The sequence below is a fragment of the Coregonus lavaretus genome (genome assembly GCF_964263955.1).
Source record: "Coregonus lavaretus genome assembly, contig: HAP1_SCAFFOLD_1883, whole genome shotgun sequence".
In the NCBI taxonomy this organism is placed as follows: Eukaryota; Metazoa; Chordata; class Actinopteri; order Salmoniformes; family Salmonidae; genus Coregonus; species Coregonus lavaretus.
Window position 1 is genome coordinate 57,107 of NW_028158858.1, and position 22,894 is coordinate 80,000.

Genomic DNA, 22,894 nt, shown 5'->3' on the forward strand with positions numbered 1-22,894 from the left:
TCCGGCTCTCACAGACCTGTTAGTTTTTCTTTAAGAAGCCCTTCTGTTCTCCACTCATTACCTGTATTAACTGCACCTGTTTGAACTCGTTACCTGTATAAAAGACACCTGTCCACACACTCAATCAAACAGACTCCAACCTCTCCACAATGGCCAAGACCAGAGAGCTGTGTAAGGACATCAGGGATAAAATTGTAGACCTGCACAAGGCTGGGATGGGCTACAGGACAATAGGCAAGCAGCTTGGTGAGAAGGCAACAACTGTTGGCGCAATTATTAGAAAATGGAAGAAGTTCAAGATGACGGTCAATCACCCTCGGTCTGGGGCTCCATGCAAGATTTCACCTCGTGGGGCATCAATGATCATGAGGAAGGTGAGGGATCAGCCCAGAACTACACGACAGGACCTGGTCAATGACCTGAAGAGAGCTGGGACCACAGTCTCAAAGAAAACCATTAGTAACACACTACGCTGTCATGGATTAAAATCCTGCAGCGCACGCAAGGTCCCCCTGCTCAAGCCAGTGCATGTCCAGGCCCGTCTGAAGTTTGCCAATGACCATCTGGATGATCCAGAGGAGGAATGGGAGAAGGTCATGTGGTCTGATGAGACAAAAATAGAGCTTTTTGGTCTAAACTCCACTCGCCGTGTTTGGAGGAAGAAGAAGGATGAGGACAACCCCAAGAACACCATCCCAACCGTGAAGCATGGAGGTGGAAACATCATTCTTTGGGGATGCTTTTCTGCAAAGGGGACAGGACGACTGCACCATATTGAGGGGAGGATGGATGGGGCCATGTACCGCGAGATCTTGGCCAACAACCTCATTCCCTCAGTAAGAGCATTGAAGATGGGTCATGGCTGGGTCTTCCAGCATGACAACGACCCGAAACACACAGCCAGGGCAACTAAGGAGTGGCTCCGTAAGAAGCATCTCAAGGTCCTGGAGTGGCCTAGCCAGTCTCCAGACCTGAACCCAATAGAACATCTTTTGAGGGAGCTGAAAGTCCGTATTGCCCAGCGACAGCCCCGAAATCTGAAGGATCTGGAGAAGGTCTGTATGGAGGAGTGGGCCAAAATCCCTGCTGCAGTGTGTGCAAACCTGGTCAAGACCTACAGGAAACATATGATCTCTGTAATTGCAAACAAAGGTTTCTGTACCAAATATTAAGTTCTGCTTTTCTGATGTATCAAATACTTATGTCATGCAATAAAATGCAAATTAATTACTTAAAAATCATACAATGTGATTTTCTGGATTTTTTAGATTCCGTCTCTCACAGTTGAAGTGTACCTATGATAAAAATTACAGACCTCTACATGCTTTGTAAGTAGGAAAACCTGCAAAATCGGCAGTGTATCAAATACTTGTTCTCCCCACTGTATATATCTTCTAAGAGTTTAATTCGGGAGATGGTAACTCGTTAAACAACTTCTTCCGTGGTGCCCCAAATTCCTAATGAGTCAATTGTTACATTATTAATTTAATCCTTCCTGAGTGACAGTTAAACAGTTAGTTGATTCGATAAATAACAGTCATCACATTAATGCAAGTCACGTCACGACACATTTCACTTTCAAATAGACTGGTGACACACAGTTTAGTACCTTCATGTAATGTTTGAAGATGTCTGCGGCAGCGGGCATGTCCACGATGTCATAGATGATGAGTTTGCTGAAGGCTGCTAGAAGGTTTCTCCTCTTGTGGAGAGCTTCTATCTTATTGGCTTCATCCTCCTCATCACCTTCTGGAGACAGAATATACACACTTAGTGGTCTGTGTGTGTAGTATATGCGTGTGTGCACACATTTGTGTGTGTGTAATAATAATAATATTTAGGTGGGTGCTTACAATTGTCCTATTTCACACATGTACAAGTGTGTGGTGTGAATTGGAAATGTGTTTTATGCATATCCCACTCCCCGAGACACCCTCAGAGTGGGGCCACGGCCAGGGTCAGCCATTATTGACGGCGACCCTGTGTGTGTGTGTGTGTGTCTGTGTAGCTCTAACCCATGCTCTGGTTCTCATCATCCTGGTCTATGAAGACGTGGTCCAGGATGAAGGTGAGCAGCTCGTTCTGTAAGGTGCTGTCTGGGTTGAACACTAGGGCCTCCAGTCCCTCTCTGCCCCCAGAGACCAACTGGTGACTGAAGATCATCAGCAGGTCACACAACAACATGAAGGCCTGTTGTACAGGGAGAGAACACACTATCATTAACACCTTTCTCCATCATCATCATCATCATCATCATTATTATTAACATCACCATCATCACTACCATCATTAGTTTAAACTGTAGTGAGACTAGTCGAAGAGGTGTAAACTGGAGTTTAAACTGGGTTGAGACTGGTTTACTAAACTTGAAAAAGACTGGTTGAACAGGTGTAAACTGGTTTGAGACTGGTGTAGCAGGGAGGACACACACTGCCCTCATCATCAGTTTAAACTGGAGTAAGATTAGTCTAACAGGTGTAACTGGAGTGAGACTGGTTTATTGAACTCGATTAAGGCTGGTCCAACAGGTGTAAACTGGTTTGTACCTGTTCTTTGACAGGTGTGTTGACGTTGGACAGACACTGCTGACAGACAGCCAGGAAGGACTTCACCACTCTCCTCAGAGCCACCAGGTCATCTTTACTAGGAGCTCCCTCTGTGATTTTGACCAGCTGCCACAGTATGGAGTAGTGTGAACACTGTAGTGCCTGGACAGCAATCTGCTCAGGCATGGCCCCCTGCTCGATACCAGCCTTCAGCAGCCTGTAGCAGCTTCCAAACAGGTCCCACCGCGTCAGGTCATGGGCACTGGGAACACACACACAGAGCATAACAGTCAGAGTCCAGGGAGGACCTGTATCTTCAAGACTTACTGAGAGGGATGGAGAGAGGGAGTCTGAAATGAGACCGTGGGAGAAAGAGAGGAAGGATGGTCTTACTTGTGGAAGGCTGTGAGTCTCTTGAGGGTCGACAGAACGTTGTAGATGTCGTCATCATCAGCCTCCTCTGCCTCTTGCAGCAGGTCTTCTACAGAGTGTGTGAATCGGTCCGTCATCTCGTCTATGAGTTGTGAGCGGGCGATGTCCACTCTGTTCATGATGGTGTACTCTTCAGAACACAGGATGCTGTAGGTCTTACTGCAGGCCTCCAGGACGTCTGTCTCGATGTGTTTCTCTACCACCAGGCGGATCTGCTTCAGTAAGGCATCTAGATGCTGGGAGAAGGAGGGAGGTCAGTAACTACAGTACATAAAGTCACCCATAAAGAAAACTTCACACACGGAAACGTCAACTAGGCCTCTCACACACACAAAACCAAGCATGAACACACACACACACCGTTCTGTCTCACACACACTCCTACCTTCTCCATACGCCCGGCGCTGTACACGTCCAGATCAAAGAACATCGGGATCTGTAGCAGGTTAGCCACCTTCTCAGAGTCGGCTTGGTACTTGGACAGGAGCATGGGCAGAGCCATGATGAAGTGTTCTGTCAGTTTGTTCTTGTCGTCTATCTGAGTCTTCCTCTCCTTCGCCGTGAGAACACGTTTCCCAGTGCCCCTGCCGACGGGTGGGTGAGCCTCCGCTGCCTGCCGGATGGTACACACCATCAACTCTATCAGGGAGCTCTCCTGTCTGTCTGACAGCACTGTGATGAGAGCGAGGAAAGGGAGAGAGGTCACTGTCTGATCGTCAATCAACTCTTTAAAAACAGATATTGTGATAAACAGATATCGTGATTTAAACAAATATCCTGATATAAACAGATATCGTGATATAAACAAATACCGTGATATAAACAAATATCCTGATATAAACAGATACCGTGATCTAAAAAAATACCGTGATATAAACAAATATCGTGATATAAACAAATATTGTGATATAAACAGATATCGTGATAAAAACAATTAACCACTGAGTTATGGTAAAACTCTAGAGATGTATGTGTCTTACCCTCCTCTCCTTGTACAGGCTCCTCCAGCAGTAATTCAGTCATACACTCCCAGTCCTTCAGCAGCTCCTGAGAACTCTCCCACAGAGAGTCCACCAGATAGGCTGCATGTTCATGGAGCTCACTCTCTAAGAAGAAGAGTACCAGCATGCGGAGGAGGTTTCCGTTGGCGCTGCTCCTCCCTCTCCTCTTAGCCAACTCCTCCTCTGCCTGGGGGTCATGTCTGCTGAACAACCTGCACACAAAGTGGAATGTTGCTGGAAAAGGTCAATATCAGCTAATAATATTGCTGAATGGATTTATCGGTTGGGTTCCAACACTCAGACAGGCAGACAGACTCACTTTCTGTGCAGAAACTCTCCTGCTGCCACGGCGACAGGTCTGTGGGCGGAGTAAACCAGGTGGTAGACATTCTCGCAGTCCTCATTGGACAACGCATCCTCACTGCCCCTAGAACAACCAATCACAAACAGTTACATTAAACACCGCAGCCAATCACAAACCATTACAATAAACACACAGGGTCCCATTATACGAGTATGTGTGTAAAGGCAAACGTGTGTGTCTGTGTGTTGATACGTACTGCAGGATGAGTGTGATCAGTCTAATAGCCTCCACAGCCACGTCATACTCCTTATCCAGAGTCATGGACACGATGCGGTCCTTGAAGCGGTTGGTGAACAGCTCCAGTTTAGGAAACAGCTCTCTGTTGGTGTAGAGGTTCTGGAGAGCCTTCAGGCACTTCAGACGTACCTCACCTTGCTACAGAGAGAGAGAGAGAGAAAGAGTGTAAGTGTATACATGCATGCCCCTGTGTGTGTGTGTGTGTGTGTGTGTGTGTGTGTGTGTGTGCGTCTACCCGGTCATGTAGGGTCCATCCTACATATTTCAGGTAGCTGTCGTTGAGGAAGGCGTCAGAGTACATCTTCATCCAAACTCCAATCTCCTCAATACAGATAGCTCTGATCTCAGCTATAGCATCCCTGAAACACACACCAATACCTTTAACATCATCACCATCATCACTACTTTCATTACTGTGTGTGTGTGTGTGTGTGTGTGTACCTGTAGCGGTGGACGAAGATTCCTTTAAAGATGGAGTTCATCATGTTCTCAATCTCATCCTGGTTCTCTTGGAGCTGTTGGGGGAAACAACATAGTTAGGTCAGTGTGTGTGTGTGTGTGTGTGTCCAACCACCAGCAGACCAATCACGTACCTCCTTCCTCTTCTGCAACAGCAGCTCTAGCTTCTCATTGGCTCGTTTTCCGGCCATCTTGTTCCTCTCAGCCTCATATTGTCTCTGGGTGTTGTCCTGGTGGATACTGAGGTTCAACGCTACATTAACCAACGCTGTCATCAACTTCATTGCTGGAGGGAGAGGGAGAGTGAGAGATGAAAAGAGAGAGAGACAGGGCCACAATAAAACTGATCTTCAAGAACCAAAAATATATATTCCAGAGACTTTTAGATAGATCTTGTAATCTACACAGAGCAATGACACTGGTCTCCAGTTCTTTCAGAGAGAGCGAGAGCGAGAGAGAGAGACATGAGACAGAAAGATAGAGAGAGGAGACAGAAAGAGAGAGAGAGAGGAGACAGAAAGAGAGAGAGAGAGAGAGAGAGAGGAGACAGAAAGAGAGAGAGAGAGAGAGAGAGAGAGAGAGAGAGAGAGAGAGAGAGAAAGATAGGGAGGGGACAAAAAGAGAGAGGGAAAGGGAGTCTCTTACCTGCCAGTGTGCTGGTGTGTCTGAAGGCTCTGACCTGCGAGTCAGATAGTCCCGTGAGGAGGGATATGACCGTGTCCATGAGGTACTCATCATAGATGATGCTGTACTGGCACTGACGTATCAATACGCAGATGAACTCACAGAAGTTGTAGCGGAACTTCTTCCACAGCGGCCCGGGCATGGTGAGAGGGTAGTCCCCACTGTCCTGTAGACCACAGACAGACATGATCAATATGTTTATCTATTACCGGGGTGAGGGCATAGAGAGAGTAGTCAGTCAATTCAGATGTATTTATAAAGCCCTTTTTATATCAGCAGTCACACTGTCCTTAGGGTCAATACATCAATACGTCAATACATACATCAGTCTATATCCCCCCACCTATCCCTCCCTCCCTCCCTCCCACCATCCACTCATCCGACCAATGACAGCGTCGATGTATTACCTCGTCAAACTCCTCCGTCATCTTCCTGATGATCTCAGCGTTCTGCATGTTCCGGAACATCTCGATGCGCACTGTGCCTGAAGAGGGTTACACATAGCCACAATACAACCTTTTAACAACCACAATACAACCATTCAACCTCGAAATTAGGCCTATAGAATCAGAATATTGGCTCGTGTGTAGATAGCAGTATGTTAACTAACAGTAGACTATGAGTAACACCTTTGCAGCCAGAACACTGGATGAAGAAGTTGATGAGGTCCAGTAAAGCGATGTCTCGGTCCTGCTTGTATGACTCTATCCAGTCATCTACCACAGACTGCATGGCACTCTTCCCCATTCTGACCACCTCAAACAGAGTGACGGGGTCTCCTCCCTCTCCGTTGGTCTGAGGGACCCCATTGGCCTTCCTCCCTTTAGCCCCGCCTGTAGCCTTCTCCGCGGGGGACTTCCGAGGCTTCTTATTGGCTGCCTAAAAGGGGGCGGAGCAAAGGGTTCGGATATACAGGAAGAAACTATGTACAGAGATGGAATCGGACACATTCACTCCCTCGTACACACGCACACATTGAAAGGTGTTCTTACCGGTGGTCTCCCAGGCCTCCCTCTCTTCTTCTTGCCTTTAGTGTCTGTCGGGTCCTCCAGCTCACTCACACTCATACTCAGACTCACTGTGTCTGCCGCTCCGCTCTCGTTGGACGAGTCCCTGCAACACACACACAATATACTTATACCGAGAGGGATACACATACATAATTCTACCCACACTCAGCGGTCACAACATACATTACACACACACCTACGTTCGACTAATTACCGCATCAGGGGTGTGTTGTGAACTCTTAATGAGGCTTTGGTAGACGAAGCAACAGGTAAAGACTCACTGTAGGACAGGCAGCTCAGAGGTGATCATCCTGACTGCTGCAGGGGAGGGATATGTGTCCTCAGGAAAGGATGTGGGTATGTGGTCTGCTGGAGGGAGGGGTGTGGCTCGGGTGCGGGTCAGCCGTGCGCACGTGTGTGTGTGTGTGTGGGGGGGGGTTCACTCAACACTGGGGACACAGCTCTCACAACACACCAGCCCCTAGAGAGAGAGAGAAGAGAGAGAGAGAGAGAGAGAAGAGAGAGAGAGGGAGAGACACACAGTTTAGTCATGTCACAAATGCCTGGTGATTTAGTTTGGAATATTCTCAACATTTATGCAACTTAAAAAAGAGAAAGAAAAAAGGAGAGAAAGGAGAAAGAGTGAGTAGTAGAGGAGAGATAGAAGGGAGGGAGGAGGAGAGAAAGAAAGCAGGTAGAGGAGAGGAGAAAGAGTTGAAAGGGAGACACCAACTGGCCACTTTAGGAAGTGCAACAGTAAAGTCTAGAGGGGGCGTGGCAAGAGTGTGCAAACCCGAAAGAGGTCTAATCATTTCAACAACATTCTAACCAATTCAATTACATTTAATCATTTCAACCATAACATTACAAATTCTAATCATTTCAAACAACATGAGTTCAACTTTTAAAGTGAAGAAAAAGTATCTTGAAAAAAATCTTCACAACGAATCCCATAACAAACCCAGAATGTTTTGCTGTCAAATCTGATCCTTTATGAAAAGGGACAATCATTTTTTCCTGGTCAGACCCCAGAGTTTTTCATGGTTGCAAGGTCAGGAAAACTCTAGGGCTCCTTCTATAGGCTATAAATAAGATTCAAAGTTTGTCCTAGTCAGGTTGCTTGCCTGACCAGGCAAAAACTCCTGACCCTATTTATACAAAATAACAGTCATTACTAAATATAAGGCCTAGTGTAGTAAATATATCTTATGAGTGGATGCAGTACCCTGCTTCAGCCACCAGTGGCAGTATGATCCACAAAGTCCTCTCACCTCCACCAACATAAACACACTTTATACGGCTTTAACAAGGTTTTAATTATTTGAAAAATCATCTAACCTCTCAATAAGTTAAACGTGAGTTTATGTAGTGTTTTGTCTCTTAGTTGAGTGTGTCTAGGGAGTATTATGGAGGGTGAGTGTGTGTGTGAGTGTGTGTGTGTGGCTGAGACTGGCCTTAAACAACAGTAGGGGGCAGGCTAGGAGAGACTGTATTTAAATGTTCTCACACACAGAGAAACTGGTGAGAGCTTGAGCACACCAGCCGAGAGAGTCTGTTACCAACACATGCACATTGCACACACTTACCCCTCTGTCTGTCTGTCTGTCACACACAGCAGGGCACACAGAGAAGTACTGAGAGGGAAGAGATGATGGATTCTCAGCTTTATCTCAGCTATTGCTAGGTCTATCTACTCTTGTTTATAGTCTAACAATGTATTTGATGTTTGAGATAATTTACAAAATATAGCTAGTTTGTACCGCTATATAATAATATACATATGATCATTTATTGATTTATTTTATCGATTAAAGTAAATTGTTGATTGGACTTGTAGGTAGAAGATGTCCGTTTATTTTTTACCCAATAACATTGGTACACATTTTGAGGTTTTAACTAATAAAAGGTTGTGGGTTGTGAAGATCTGTAAAAACCATCAGCTACTGTCATTATGTAGTACAACCCCCTACCACCACCACACTTCTAGCAACATCTCTCCAAGGATCACTACGCTCCCACTGTTGGCTGAAATGTGCTCTCCTTCTCATCTGTCCCTCTCCTTCCTTCCTTCCATCCCTCCCCAATTCTATATTCTCTCTCTCTGGAGAAAGAAGGCTAAAGCAACAGTGAAAATCTGTGTGACTGGGTTCAGACAGTATTTGAAAGCTGTGCTGTGTATCACCTTGGCAGAAGGCCAGAGATGGGTGTCTGCCAGAGTTGTTATTGACCATCAACTGAATACTACTACTACTCCTTAATTAACATAGATCTCTCTCTCTCTCCGTCTCACACAACGAAGCCTGGAGGGAGTGTCTGTTCCCTGTTAAAAAGAGAGCAGCCAACACACACGTACACCTGTGGTCTCTGTTTTCCAGTTACTGGGCTCTGACTGCTTTGGGAGCTGCCTGGGTGAGAGGTCGGTGTGTGTGTGTCCCTTCGTCACTGAGCAGAGCAGCTCCACAAGGAGAGACAGAGAGAGTGGAATTGTGTGATTGTACTGCTCAGAGCACTCTGAAGCCCTCACCCTGACATTCCAGGTGGTGCTGTGGCAACAGGAATGTGTGTGTCATACTACACAGAATAACCAGAGCTTCCTCTGCTATAATAGGCTAATCCTGCTTAGAATCAATGTGAGAGATCACACACACAAACCTGGAGGCAGGCCGCAAGGGCTTGTATAACAGGTTACAGAGACAGTTATCCAGTGCTCATATTTTATCATCTGTGGTCTGACCCAACACACATATAACTATGTGTGTGTGTGTGTGTGTGTAAGCCACTTAACATGCATGACATGTACTCCGGGAGGCAGGCAGGCATTACCATGGCAACCCTTGTGGGTCATAAGCCCCCCCCCCCCCAACTGATTTGATTGGCTGAGCAGTGAGCTGAGCACAGAGAGAAGGGACCGGGTGGGGAGGGGGAGAGAGAGTGATGGAAGGGGGAGATTGGGGAAAGAGTAGGGGGAGAGGGACAGGGGGTAAGATGGCACAAAAGAGATGAAGAGATCCATTGTGATCTCTGGGGATCCGTTAGAAGTCCCTTCACTGCGGTTGTTCAGAATCTCCACTGCTTTCAACTATGATGACCTGTCAGATAATAACACATTATCCTTATGACAATCACCTACATTATACAATCATATTTCACCTGAATAAAGTCGGCCATGAGAATGCTGTCATAATGGGAACAAGGAAAGAGAGACCTGCCGCTAGGCTGCCTCTGTCCAACAAAGCTGTGGGAACTAACAGCAGCACTGAAGATGAGGAAAACACATCTCTTGGGAGGAGGAGGACAGTAGTCTACTGTCAAATATCCTTTCATTTGGCAGAGCATGAAGCTTCACTCACAGACAGCTCCATGTGATAGTGAGAGAAAAGGTGTTGCCTACATCAATAATGCATTTGAACAGGTACTCTTCTTCTTAGAGATCAAAACACACATCCTCAGAGGAACAATGCAGAAATCTCAGTTTCTCCCTTGCTGCTGCGAGCAGACCCACGATTAAAGCTTCTGCACTCTAAAGAGCATCACTCATAAGAAAATAATCCTGTCCGAAACACCCCAGGTGTTTCCAACGGCAACTAGACGGAGGTGAGAAAGAGAGAAATAGCATATTAAAAGACAGCTCTCTACAGCACTGCTGCCTGCAATTACTGGGCCATTCAATCTGGACAAAGACATCTAGGCCTACTAGTAAAAAAGGACATGATTATATATTTTTCTGAAACATAATATCATGTCATTTGGATGAGGAATTTTTGCCGTGTAATTGTCCTCTGATCTAAAACAGTTGTAGACTGCAGAGAAATGAGGGCAGAGAGAGACCAGAGGACTCAGTCGTGGTACTAACACCACGCTACACTAGCTACGACTAGGACTCGGATGACACTGACTGCTCCAGCTATTTACGCATGTCTCATTTCAATACTGCAGTCAGTAATACTGCAGTCAGTACTACAATACTACATTCAGTTGAACACTGACCAGTGTGGGGTTCTTATCCCTGAGGTTCTATATGAGAGCCAACAAGCCTGGCATGGGAGAGAGAAAGACAGAGAGACCATAGCATCCTTCAGTGGTATAATAACAAGAGTTTTCACCTAAGGGGAATGCCAAATAGAAAGGAGGATCAAATTATACCGATCAACAGAGAGTCTGAGAAGAGTGAGAATAAATAAAGAACTGATAGGAAAAGGAGGCGGCCAGTAGCAGCCCCATGCAGGTAAATGAGAGATATAGAACTATCCTAACCCAGTCATACAAGGAAGGCCAGGAGAAGCAGACACACACCTTCTAAGGCAGGGGTCCCCAGTTACATTCAGCCATGGGCCGAGTTTTCCTTGAGCGGATGGTCGGGGGGCCAGAACATAGTTATAAATAATTTGACCGCAAAAATCCCAAACAGATACAGTGCCTTCAGAAAGTAGTCATACCCCTTGACTTATTCCACATTTTGTTGTGTTACAGCCTGAATTAAAAATTGATTAAAAGTTGTTTTTTCACCCATCTAAGGCACTGCATCGCAGTGCTAGCTGTGCCACTAGAGATCCTGGTTCGTATCCAGGCTCTGTCGTAGCCAGCCGCGACCGGGAGACCCATGGGGCGGCGCACAATTGGCACGGCGTCGTCCAGGATAGGGGAGGGAATGGCCGGCAGGGATGTAGCTCAGTTGGTAGAGCATGGCGTTTGCAACGCCAGGGTTGTGGGTTCGATTCCCACGGGGGGCCAGTATATAAAAATAATGTATGCACTCACTAACTGTAAGTCGCTCTGGATAAGAGCGTCTGCTAAATGACTAAAATGTAATGTAAATGTAATACCCCATAGTGAAACATGTTTCTATAATTTTTTGCAAAGTAACTGAAAACGAAATACAGAAATATCGCATTTACATAAGTATTCACACCCCTGAGTCAATACTTTGTAGAAGCACCTTTGGCAGCCATTACAGCTGTGCATCTTTCTGGGTAAGTCTCTAAGAGCTTTCCACACCTGTATTGAGCAACATTTGCCCATTATTCTTTTCAAAATTCTTCAAGCTCTGTCAAACAATTTTGAGGTCTTGACATAGATTGTCAAGTAGATTTAAGTCAAAACTGTAACTCGGCCACTCAGGAACATTCACTGTCTTCTTGGTAAGCAACTCCAGTGTAGATTTGGCCTTGTGTGTTAGGTTATTGTCCTGCTGAAAGGTGAATTCATCTCCCAGTGTCTGGTGGAAAGCAGACTGAACCAGGTTTTCATGTACGATTTTGCCTGTGCTTGGCTCCATTCCATTTATTTTTTATCCTGAATAAATCCCCAGTCCTTAACGATGACAAGCATACCCATAACATGATGCAGCCTCCACTATGCTTGACAATATGGAGAGTGGTACTCAGTAATGTGTTGTATTTGCCCCAAACACAACACTTTGTATTCAGGACAAAAAGTGAATTGCTTTGCCACATTTTTTGCAGTATTATTTTAGTGCCTTGTTGCAAACAGGATGCATGTTTTGGAATAAGTTTATTCTGTACAGGCTTCCTTCTTTTCACACTGTCAATTAGGTTAGTATTGTGGAATAACTACAAGGTTGTTGATCCATGCTCAGATTTCTCCTATCACAGCCATTAAACTCTGTAAGGGTTATAAAGTCACCATTGGCCTCATGGTGAAACCCCTGAGCCGTTTCCTTCCTCTCCGGCAACTGAGTTAGGAAGACCGCCTGTATCTTTGTTGTGACTCTGTGTATTGATACACCATCCAAAATGGAATTAATAACTTCACCATGCTCAGAGGGTTAAGCAAATTTGCACTCCTGAACTTATTTAGGCTTGCCATAACAAAGGGGTTGAATCCTTATTGACTCAAGACATTTCAGCTTTTCATTTTTAATTAATTAGTAAACATTTCTAAAAATATAATTCCACTTTGACATTATGGGGTATTGTGTGTAGGCCAATGACAAAATATAAATTTAATTGATTTTAAATTCAGGCTGTACCAACTAGATGTGGAAAAAGTCAAGGGGTGTGAATACTTTCTGAAGGCACTGTGTATATATATAAACTCAGCAAAAAAAGAAACGTCCCTTTTTCAGGACCCTGTCTTTCCAAGATAATTCGTAAAAATCAAAATAACATCACAGATCTTAATTGTAAAGGGTTTAAACACTGTTTCCCATGCTTGTTCAATGAACCATAAACAATTAACGTACATGCACCTGTGGAACGGTCGTTAACACACTAACAGCTTACAGACGGTAGGCAATTAAGGTCACAGTTATGAAAACTTAGGACACTAAAGAGGCCTTTCTACTGACTCTGAAAAACACCAAATGATAGATGCCCAGGGTCCCTGCTCATCTGCATGAACGTGCCTTAGGCATGCTGCAAGGAGGCATGAGGACTGCAGATGTGGCCAAGTCAATAAATTGCAATGTCCGTACTGTGAGACGCCTAAGACAGTGCTACAGGGAGACAGGACGGACAGCTGATCGTCCTCACAGTGGCAGACCACGTGTAACAACACCTGCACAGGATCGGTACATCCGAACATCACACCTGCGGGACAGGTACAGGATGGCAACAACAACTGCCCGAGTTACACCAGGAACGCACAATCCCTCCATTAGTGATCAGACTGTCAGCAATAGGCTGAGAGAGGCTGGACTGAGGGCATGTAGGCCTGTTGTAAGGCAGGTCCTCACCAGACATCACCGGCAACAACGTTGCCTATGGGCACAAACCCACCGTCGCCTGGACCAGACAGGACTGGCAAAAAGTGCTCTTCACTGACGAGTCGCGGTTTTGTCTCACCAGGGGTGATGGTCCGAATAGCGTTTATTGTCGAAGGAATGAGCGTTACACCGAGGCCTGTACTCTGGAGCGGGATCAATTTGGAGGTGGAGGGTCCGTCATGGTCTGGGGCGGTGTGTCATAGCATCATCGGACTGAGCTTGTCGTCATTGCAGGCAATCTCAACGCTGTGTGTTACAGGGAAGACATTCTCCTCCCTCATGTGGTACCCTTCCTGCAGGCTCATCCTGACATGACCCTCCAGCATGACAATGCCACCAGCCATACTGCTCGTTCTGTGCGTGATTTCCTGCAAGACAGGAATGTCAGTGTTCTGCCATGGCCAGCGAAGAGCCTGGATCTCAATCCCATTGAGCATGTCTGGGACCTGTTGGATCGGAGGGTGAGGGCTAGGGCCATTCCCCCCAGAAATGTCAGGGAACTTGCAGGTGCCTTGGTGGGAGAGTGGGGTAACATCTCACAGCAAGAACTGGCAAATCTGGTGCAGTCCATGAGGAGGAGATGCCACACCAGATACTGACTGTTACTTTTGATTTTGACCCCCCCTTTGTTCAGGGACACATTATTCCATTTCTGTTGGTCACATGTCTGTGGAACTTGTTCAGTTTGTGTCTCAGTTGTTGAATCTTGTTATGTTCATACAAATATTTACACATGTTAAGTTTGCTGAAAAAAACGCAGTTGATAGTGAGAGGGCGTTTTTATTTTGCTGAGTTTATATATACACACACATACAGTTGAAGTAGGAAGTTTACATACACTTACGTTGGAGTCATTAAAACTTGTTTTTCAACCACTCCACAAATTTCTTCTTAACAAACTATAGTTTTGGCAAGTCGGTTAGGACATCTACTTTGTGCATGACACAAGTCATTTTTCCAAAAATTGTTTACAGACTACAGATGATTTCCCTTATAATTCACTGTATCACAATTCCAGTGGGTCAGAAGTTTACATACACTAAGTTGACTGTGCCTTTAAACAGCTTGGAAAATTCCAGAAAATGATGTCATGGCTTTAAGAAGCTTCTGATTTACATTTACATTTTAGCAATTTAGCAGACGCTCTTATCCAGAGCGACTTACAGTTAGTGAGTGCATACATTTTCATACTGGCCCCCAGTGGGAATCGAACCCACAACCCTGGCGTTGCAAACGCCATGCTCTACCAACTGAGCTACACGGGACTATAGGCTAATTAACATAATTTGAGTCAATTGGAGGTGTACACACTGGATGTATTTCAAGGCCTACCTTCAAACTCAGTGTCTCTATGCTTGACATCATGGGAAAATGAAAAGAAATCAGCCAAGACCTCAGAAAAAAATGTGTAGACCTCCACAAGTCTGGTTCAACCTTGGGAGCAATTTCCAAACACCTGAAGGTACCACGTTCATCTGTACAAAAAATAGTATGCAAGTATAAACACCATGGGACCATGCAGCCGTCATACCGCTCAGGAAGGAGATGTGTTCTGTCTCCTAGAGATGAACGTACTTTGGTGCGAAAAGTGCAAATCAATCCCAGAACAACAGCAAAGGACCTTGTGAAGATGCTGGAGGAAACAGGTACAAAAGTATCTATATACACAGTAAAACGAGTCCTATATCAACATAACCTGAAAGGCCACTCAGCAAGGAAGAAGCCACTGTTCCAAAACCGCCATAAAAAAGCCAGACTATGGTTTGCAACTGTACATGGGGACAAAGATCGTACTTTTTGGAGAAATGTCCTCTGGTCTGATGAAACAAAAATAGAACTGTTTGGCCATAATGCCCATCATTATATTTGGAGGAAAAGGGGGGTTGCTTGCAAGCCGAAGAACACCATCCCAACCGTGAAGCACGGGGGTGGCAGCATCATGCTGTGGGGGTGCTTTGCTGCAGGAGGGACTGGTGCACTTCACAAAATAGATGGCATCATGAGGAAGGAAAATTATGTGGATATATTACAGCAACATCTCAAGACATCAGTCAGGAAGTTAAAGCTTGGTCGCAAATGGGTCTTCCAAATGGACAATGACCCCAAGCATAATTTCAAAGTTGTGGCAAAATGGCTTAAGGACAACAAAATCAAGGTATTGGAGTGGCCATCACAAAGCCCTGACCTCAAGCCTATAGAAAATGTGTGGGCAGAACTGAAAAAGCTTGTGCGAGCAAGGAGGCCTACAAACCTGACTCAGTTACACCAGCTCTGTCAGGAGGAATGAGCCAGAATTCACCCAACTTATTGTGGGAAGCTTGTGGAAGGCTACCCGAAAACATTTGACCCAAGTTAAACAATTTAAAGGCAATGCTACCAAATACTAATTGAGTGTATGTAAACTTCTGACCCACTGGGAATGTGATGAAAGAAATTAAAGCTGAAATAAATCATTCTCTCTACTATTATTCCGACATTTCACATTCTTAAAAATGAAGTGGTGATCCTAACTGACCTAAAACAGGGAATTTTTACTAGGATTAAATGTCAGTAATTGTGGAAAAACTGAGTTTAAATGGATTTGGGTAAGGTGTATGTAAACTTCCGACATGATGGGATTAAGTGTCTCACACACAACCTATTTCTCTTTCACTCACTCCCCATTCCTCCATCTTTTCCCTCTCCTACTCTTCTCTATCTCTTTCTCTCTGCCAATCCCACATGGAATGAGTCTTTAAACATCAGCATAGTAGTTATTGTAGTGAATGTGTGTGTATGTGAAAAATCTAGCCCACCCAACTACCTCATCCCTATATTGTTATTTATTTTGCTCTTTTGCACCCCAGTATCTCTATTTGCACATAATCTCTTGCACATCTAGCATTCCAGTGTTAATACTATTGTAATTATTCTGCACTATAGCCTATTTATTGCCTTACCTCCATAACTTGCTACATTTGCACACACTGTATATATATTTTCTGTTGTATTTTTGACTTTATGTTTTTTTTACCCCATATGTAACTCTGTGTTGTTTTTATTGCACTGCTTTGCTTTATCTTGGCCAGGTCGCAGTTGTAAATGAGAACCTGTTCTCAACTGGTTTACCTGGTTAAATAAAGGTTAAAAAAAAAAAAAAAATCTGTCGATGTGCCCTTGCGCAAGGCACTTAACCCTAATTTCTCCTGTAAGTCGCTCTGGATAAGAGCATCTGCGAAATGACTCAAATGTAAAATGTAATAAGGGAATAACATGTCTCCTCACTGTGTCCAGCCCATTAGCCATAACAAAGTACCTTCCTAATTTTCATTCTCTGGTCCCTTGAATCATGTCAATAAACTCATGCCCCCTTGACAAATGAGTGGTGCTCCCCTGGCCTGCTCTAAGGTATCTGTAGTGGAGGCTCAGTTAATAATGCAGTATCATGGTCTCTATAATATAGAGTGCCTCTACAGTAATACAGTGGTTTTACAGAGTTTTAGTGTAGACTTTGGGCTGTAGGCTCTACAGTAATACAGTGGTTTTACAGAGCTCTAGTGTAGGCTCTACAGTAATACAGTGGTTTTACAGAGCTCTAGTGTAGGCTCTACAGTAATACAGTGGTTTTACAGAGCTCTAGTGTAGGCTCTACAGTAATACAGTGGTTTTACAGAGCTCTATTGTAGGCTCTACAGTAATACAGTGGTTTTACAGAGCTCTAGTGTAGGCTCTACAGTAATACAGTGGTTTTACAGAGCTCTAGTGTAGGCTCTACAGTAATACAGTGGTTTTACAGAGCTCTAGTGTAGGCTTTGGCCTAAATAAATATGTCTTTTTTTTTATCTCAAGAGAAAGAAAGAAAAAAGGGAAAGAAAGAAGATTCTCTCTGCAATGGCCGCCTGGCTCACTGCAGCTATCGCAAAATGGAGACGCAGAGAGAGCGAGGGAGGGAGGGAGAGTGAAATGGAGGAGAGAACGAGAGCACAGAGGGAGAGCAGCGGGAGCAGAGGAGGAGGCGAGAAGGGCTGGGGGGGAGCTGGGAGAGAGAGACTCATTAGTTTGTCTCTCATCTTTCTGTCTCTCTCACCTTGGCCCACATTCACGGTCTGTTGCTATTCCCCCCCCCCCCCCCCCCCCACACACACACACACACTTTGATTTCTCCAGCTGAGGCTATTATATCCTAATGACATAAGAGGCACCAGAACGTTATCATTTCACTACAGAGAACCCATTACTGTGACTAGCAGAATCGGTGTGTGTGTGTTAAAGACTGTGGGTTCAAGAGCACTGCATATCCACCAGGGCTGAACTCTCTGCAGCCCGGTCATGAAGGCAGCCTACATACGGCTAAAGGTCCAGTCTGTAATGTTCTGCTGCACTTGTTTATAAGCTAGATGTTTGTTTGGCCAAAGGTGTTTGGATTACCTTGAGATGCTACTGGGGGGAAAGTTACATTTCCAGGTTGTCAATGTGCTGGTGTGACTGTCCAAATATAGAACCTAGGGCCTGACCTCTCTTCATCTCAACTCAAGACTGCATTAGCCCATTGAGCTAAAGTCTAAACATCTTAACATTAGTCTTCAGGTCCCAAACAGGCAATGTTCATCATGCATGAGTGTAGTTTACCAGACCACTGCTGATACACTGGTAATGGGGTAATCTGGGGTTAGAAGGGTTATTTAATCTGCTGTGCTACAGGGAAACCCTTAATCCTACATGAGACTATGAGGGCAGATGAAGTGGACAACACACACACTTAATCTAAGTGTGAGCAGGCTTTCTCCACCAGAAAATCTCAGGAGCATGATATAGGTTAGGCAGACAACTATGTAAAATGTGTGTATAAATGTACTTTATTGTTCCCCCGAGGGTTACAATAAGTTTGTCACCAGCAGCAGTAGTGTTGGAGAATACTGTGCTATAAAAACAATCAGCCAAGCATCGGTTGGAGAAATACTAGCAGCATCATGTTAGCTTTAGATGCAATGCGATGCTGCCGTGCTGAAACATGCTTGACTGTGTGCTTTCAATGCCTTTAGATACATACAGTTAATGTTACACTAGTACAACCAACTGGGTGTTGAACCAAGTAGCCAACAAGTACACCAGTCTACTAGGTCTCAGGGAATTGTATTAATCAACCAAGCATTTTCAGCCCCACATTTATTTTCCTCCATCTGATGCTACAGGTCAGCTAGCCAACCCGCTAAACATTAGCTAGCTAACCCGCTAAACATCAGCTAGCCAACCCGCTAAACATCAGCTAGCCAACCCGCTAAACATCAGCTAGCAGATTCCACCACAAACAGCTAGCTAAACTAGGCCTACACCACAGCCAACTACACAACAACCAGCTAGCAAACTACACCACAACCAGCTTGCTAACTACACCACAGTTTACTATGCAACACAACCAGACAGCTAACTAATAGCAGCAGATTGTTCAAATGTCAATTGAAGCTATAAAGTTTTTATTTTACCTGCGAGTGGTCCTGACAGCTTCCCTGTATACATACTATTTGCTTTAGCTAGCTTCAAGATGTTCTCATTATTCTAAAGAGACATAGGGCCTATTCTTTTTGCGAACACGCTTGTTAACGGTCATTCCCTAAAACTGAAATCATACTTTCTTCACACACACACACTTTCACAAACGCAGTGCTAAATCTGGATTCAGCTTGGATTCAATAACAATGTCTAAGCTGAGTCTGCTGAAGTCAAGGGAAACACTCTGGAGCTGTGGAATGGCAACGTTAAAGTATCATTTATGGTGTAATTGGCCAGACTATAAAATACTCATTCAGTTACAAATCAAAACTGGTTAATTCGCACAAACCAACTAGCTATTACAAATGAATAACTTACTATAAATACACTAGTCATTACACAGTGGCAAAGGCAGGGGTAGTCTGAGCAGGGCTTGAGCCAGAGATTTTACATCTAACCCACACTGTAGCCGTTACGCTTTAGTGCAGGGGTCGGAAACAGGCGGCCCGATGGCCAAAACCGGGCCGCGATGGATGTGTTCAGACCGCCCCCCCCCCCAAAGTCTTTAGTTTTGAAAAAAATCTAAAGGAATTCAGCTAAAAATGTGTTCCCAAGTATTACCATGAATAATAAAAAGAGACATATGTGATCGTGTCTCAATGTAAGCAAGATATTACATTATTTTAATTTTAAAATACAACCACTTTTTGGGCTTAGTTGTGCTCAATATCCAGTGTACAAATTATTATAATTATGTTCCGGTCCCTCAACCATCCGCTCTGACAAAAACCGGCCTGTGGTTGAATCTAGTTGCCTACCCCTGCTTTAGTGTAGACTCCACCCCATCTGGCAGAAGATGCATCTGCCTGACCTATATTGCTGCATTCATATACTGTCTGCTACATAACAGTCTGGTCTGGATTACTGGACTGTGCCGACGGCAGGATGACCGGATGTCATTGTTTTCAAATGAGAGAGTGACGGCAACTTCCGCTGACGTTCCTTACAGAACAGCCACTCCAGTGTTTCCCCTGCCTTTGAAGAGGTAGGGAAGGCTTCCCACCTAGCTCTTCCCCTGGTCTAAACAAATTCAAATCAGTTGAAAATGAATTTTTTAGTTCAAGGTCTTACATGTGGCCTAGCCTAATGCCACGATTACACCAGTCACTACCTCTAATCGTCTACCGGAGACCATCCCGTTTCAATGGGTGGCGCAGACAAGGTCACATTCTGCAACTTAATGGTTGGCGACTATGAGCTTGGCGACCAAGTATATGCAGATTAGCAGCTACTATTAGTAGTAAAGGAATAAAAATATACGAAAAACAATATAATGCTGTTTAAAGCGTTAACGTTGCCTTTTAATCCACGACTAGCGCATCCGGCTAACTTTAGTGTAAACAGCAGCTTGCTATTGTTTCATGATTGGTTCACATTCATTGAAAACATTATTAGCCTACAGCTCTAGCCTATTTCCAACAGATGTTTTTGGATAATATTGTTTAGGTATTAAGAAAGGGAATTTCTACTCCCATGTTCTTCTAAAACCATGAAATAAAATCTAAAATGACGCTACTTAAATTTTTTGTAATTTAGCAGACAGTCTTATCCACATCGACATAACCAGGGCTTGACATCAACCTTTTTTAGCTGAACATGTATGATACAATCTGTGCATTCAACTAGAGTACATTAAACAACGACATCATGATCAAGAGCAGAATCAGTGCTGGTGAAAGTGGTGGCAATACAAGTCCAATAGGTAAGAGGGGAGGCTCAGTGGTAGAGGAGGCAAGGTGCTATCTGAAGAGATAAACTTTCAGACAGTTGCAGAAGATGGGCATCTCTGCTGTAATTGCTAAAATGTTAGGTTTGTAGACTTGTAGCCCAGCCCCCGACTCAACAAAGTCAATAACTAGGCTGCTCAGAGAAGTACAGTGTATAGCCCATTGCATTGAAACGTTTCCCATTTCAAGTTCATTTGCCTTATGTAATTGGTTACTCATACACTGGAAATCTTACCAAGTCACACTACTCAACCAAGAGCTGTGTCAACAACAGCCCTGCCAAGTGATGATCATATCCTGGCCTGCAGTGTGTGGTGTTTTAAATATTGCCAGTCTATGTTGTATGCTGTACGCAAAAGGAGAGGAGCAACATTGGAATGTGGGACAATAAAGTTTCATTTTATCTCTAGCACCAGTGGTAGTTTACAGTCAGTTGGTTTTCCAGGCTGCATAGTCTGTGGTAGGCTGCTAGTTCAATCTGGTGGTGGAAAGTCACATGGCTCAGCTTGTTTCACCCTGTTTACAATCAATGAATGATCCCTAGGACACAAGCTGGTTGGCTGTATAGCCCTTTACCCTAAACATCAGACTCAAGACTCTATACTCTGGGTGTGTAACACAAACATCAAAGAGTTAGGCTTAAGTTAGCATATGTGATAAAGTTAGCTAGCAGGTGCAAACTCCAGATTTCCTAGTTCATTAATAAAGAAAGATGTAGATTTGAAATGGTATAAGTGAACAGATATCCTCAATAACCCATAACTGACTTCTGACATTAGAATGGATCCTTGGGAGAGTGAGGTCTGGAGTGGGGAGAATGGAAATCAACAGGGTTGGACTGTAAATAGGGTTGGATTTGGAACCCATCCCCCTTCCACACTTCCCCGCTAAATTTCGTTTAGCAGAGAAGGGGGCGGAGTGGGTTAGCTAGATGCAGCTACAAAACATAATATACTAGTCAATATATTGCAATTTGTCAAGAATGCCAACGTTGAACTTCGGTACAATAAGTAACATGTCAAATCAATGGGTGGGAAAACGAGGAGGCTAATGTTACTGGTGAAAATTCTACAGAATCTCTATGAATCGCGTGATAGATTGGCAAGGATGGATGTCAAATAACACTGGTGACAGCAACCTAGCTAGAGCGATAGAACACTAACGCTACATTGCTCCCAAATATATCATCCGTAAACCCTACACATATGCAATGAATTAGGGTTAGCTAGCAACAATAGCAATATGTCTGGCTAGTTAGCTAGCTCGCGCAGGCGGCACTGTAACGTTACAATAAGAGTCTGCATACAACATTGTGTTGATGCTTTGAATCTCTGTCCGTCTATCAAGAGCAATAAAACAAGTCACAGCCATTGCCTTAATAACGGGAAAACTAAGGGCGAGTGATGAAAAGTGACGCTAGCAAAACACAGCGGTCAAGTCTCTCGTGCGTTCTTCCAAGCTGACATGTTGAGACATTCCTGCTAATGGCTCTCGATAATGTAGCTAGCTAGCCGAATAGAGAAAGCACATCCAGTTCTCTCTCCGCTAGCTTGCAGAGCAGCACCCATCCCCCACCTCTCTCCCCATCCCTCTCTCTCGCTCTCTGAATCCACCATTTTGATTCTGAGACCCGTCTCCCTTTTCCCACAAGCCGAAAACACAACCAAAATACCAACAAACTCACCTTTACCGGCCATTGACCAATCGATTACTGTCTTCCGAAATAAAAAATCGATATATCTGATAAAAGTGTGTAGATTTTAATATTGTAAATATGTCGTGAGAAGCGGGAACCGCGCCTTGGAACAGAAAGGAACAATCCTAAACTGCCATCTGGTGGAGCCTTCCTCGCTGTAATGCTGCTCTGGTGGCGTAGCCTCTCACTGCAACCTTACTGCCTCCTGGCGGACACAGACGGGATTACAGCAACGGGGGCGCGCCGCGGGGGCGAGGAGAGGGGAGGCACTGCAGGACCCCGCGAAAAGAGGGAAACAGTGGGGGGCGCGCAAAGAGCCACGGGCACGCGTAGAAGGGGAGGGGCGAGCTCAGCTGGCAGTGTTTTAGTCAGTGGTTTGATGGTGAATAGGCCTAAACAGAGTGCATATGTAGGAGTCTGTAACATGTAGGTTACCCCTCAAAACACAATTTACCAGGCTACAATACACACATGTCACAGTGTTA

General features: G+C 44.6%; 1 protein-coding gene across 1 annotated transcript in view; it reads right to left on the reverse strand.

Moving 5' to 3' along the window:
* LOC311123531 (cohesin subunit SA-1) overlaps nucleotides 1-22,543 on the reverse strand; it is a 29,590-nt gene extending 7,047 nt beyond the window's left edge. The window contains exons 1-17 of the mRNA XM_084197779.1: nucleotides 22,398-22,543; nucleotides 7,015-7,214; nucleotides 6,716-6,836; nucleotides 6,353-6,602; nucleotides 6,131-6,207; nucleotides 5,685-5,889; nucleotides 5,174-5,325; nucleotides 5,022-5,095; nucleotides 4,816-4,939; nucleotides 4,540-4,718; nucleotides 4,299-4,406; nucleotides 3,959-4,191; nucleotides 3,364-3,650; nucleotides 2,940-3,214; nucleotides 2,547-2,808; nucleotides 2,016-2,190; nucleotides 1,610-1,749 (exon numbers count right to left, since the gene is read on the reverse strand). Of these exons, the coding sequence (XP_084053905.1) occupies nucleotides 1,610-1,749; nucleotides 2,016-2,190; nucleotides 2,547-2,808; nucleotides 2,940-3,214; nucleotides 3,364-3,650; nucleotides 3,959-4,191; nucleotides 4,299-4,406; nucleotides 4,540-4,718; nucleotides 4,816-4,939; nucleotides 5,022-5,095; nucleotides 5,174-5,325; nucleotides 5,685-5,889; nucleotides 6,131-6,207; nucleotides 6,353-6,602; nucleotides 6,716-6,836; nucleotides 7,015-7,043 (2,691 nt within the window). The 5' untranslated portion in view covers nucleotides 7,044-7,214; nucleotides 22,398-22,543. The remainder of the gene's footprint in view (nucleotides 1-1,609; nucleotides 1,750-2,015; nucleotides 2,191-2,546; nucleotides 2,809-2,939; nucleotides 3,215-3,363; nucleotides 3,651-3,958; nucleotides 4,192-4,298; nucleotides 4,407-4,539; nucleotides 4,719-4,815; nucleotides 4,940-5,021; nucleotides 5,096-5,173; nucleotides 5,326-5,684; nucleotides 5,890-6,130; nucleotides 6,208-6,352; nucleotides 6,603-6,715; nucleotides 6,837-7,014; nucleotides 7,215-22,397) is intronic.
* Nucleotides 22,544-22,894: the final 351 nt, after the last annotated feature.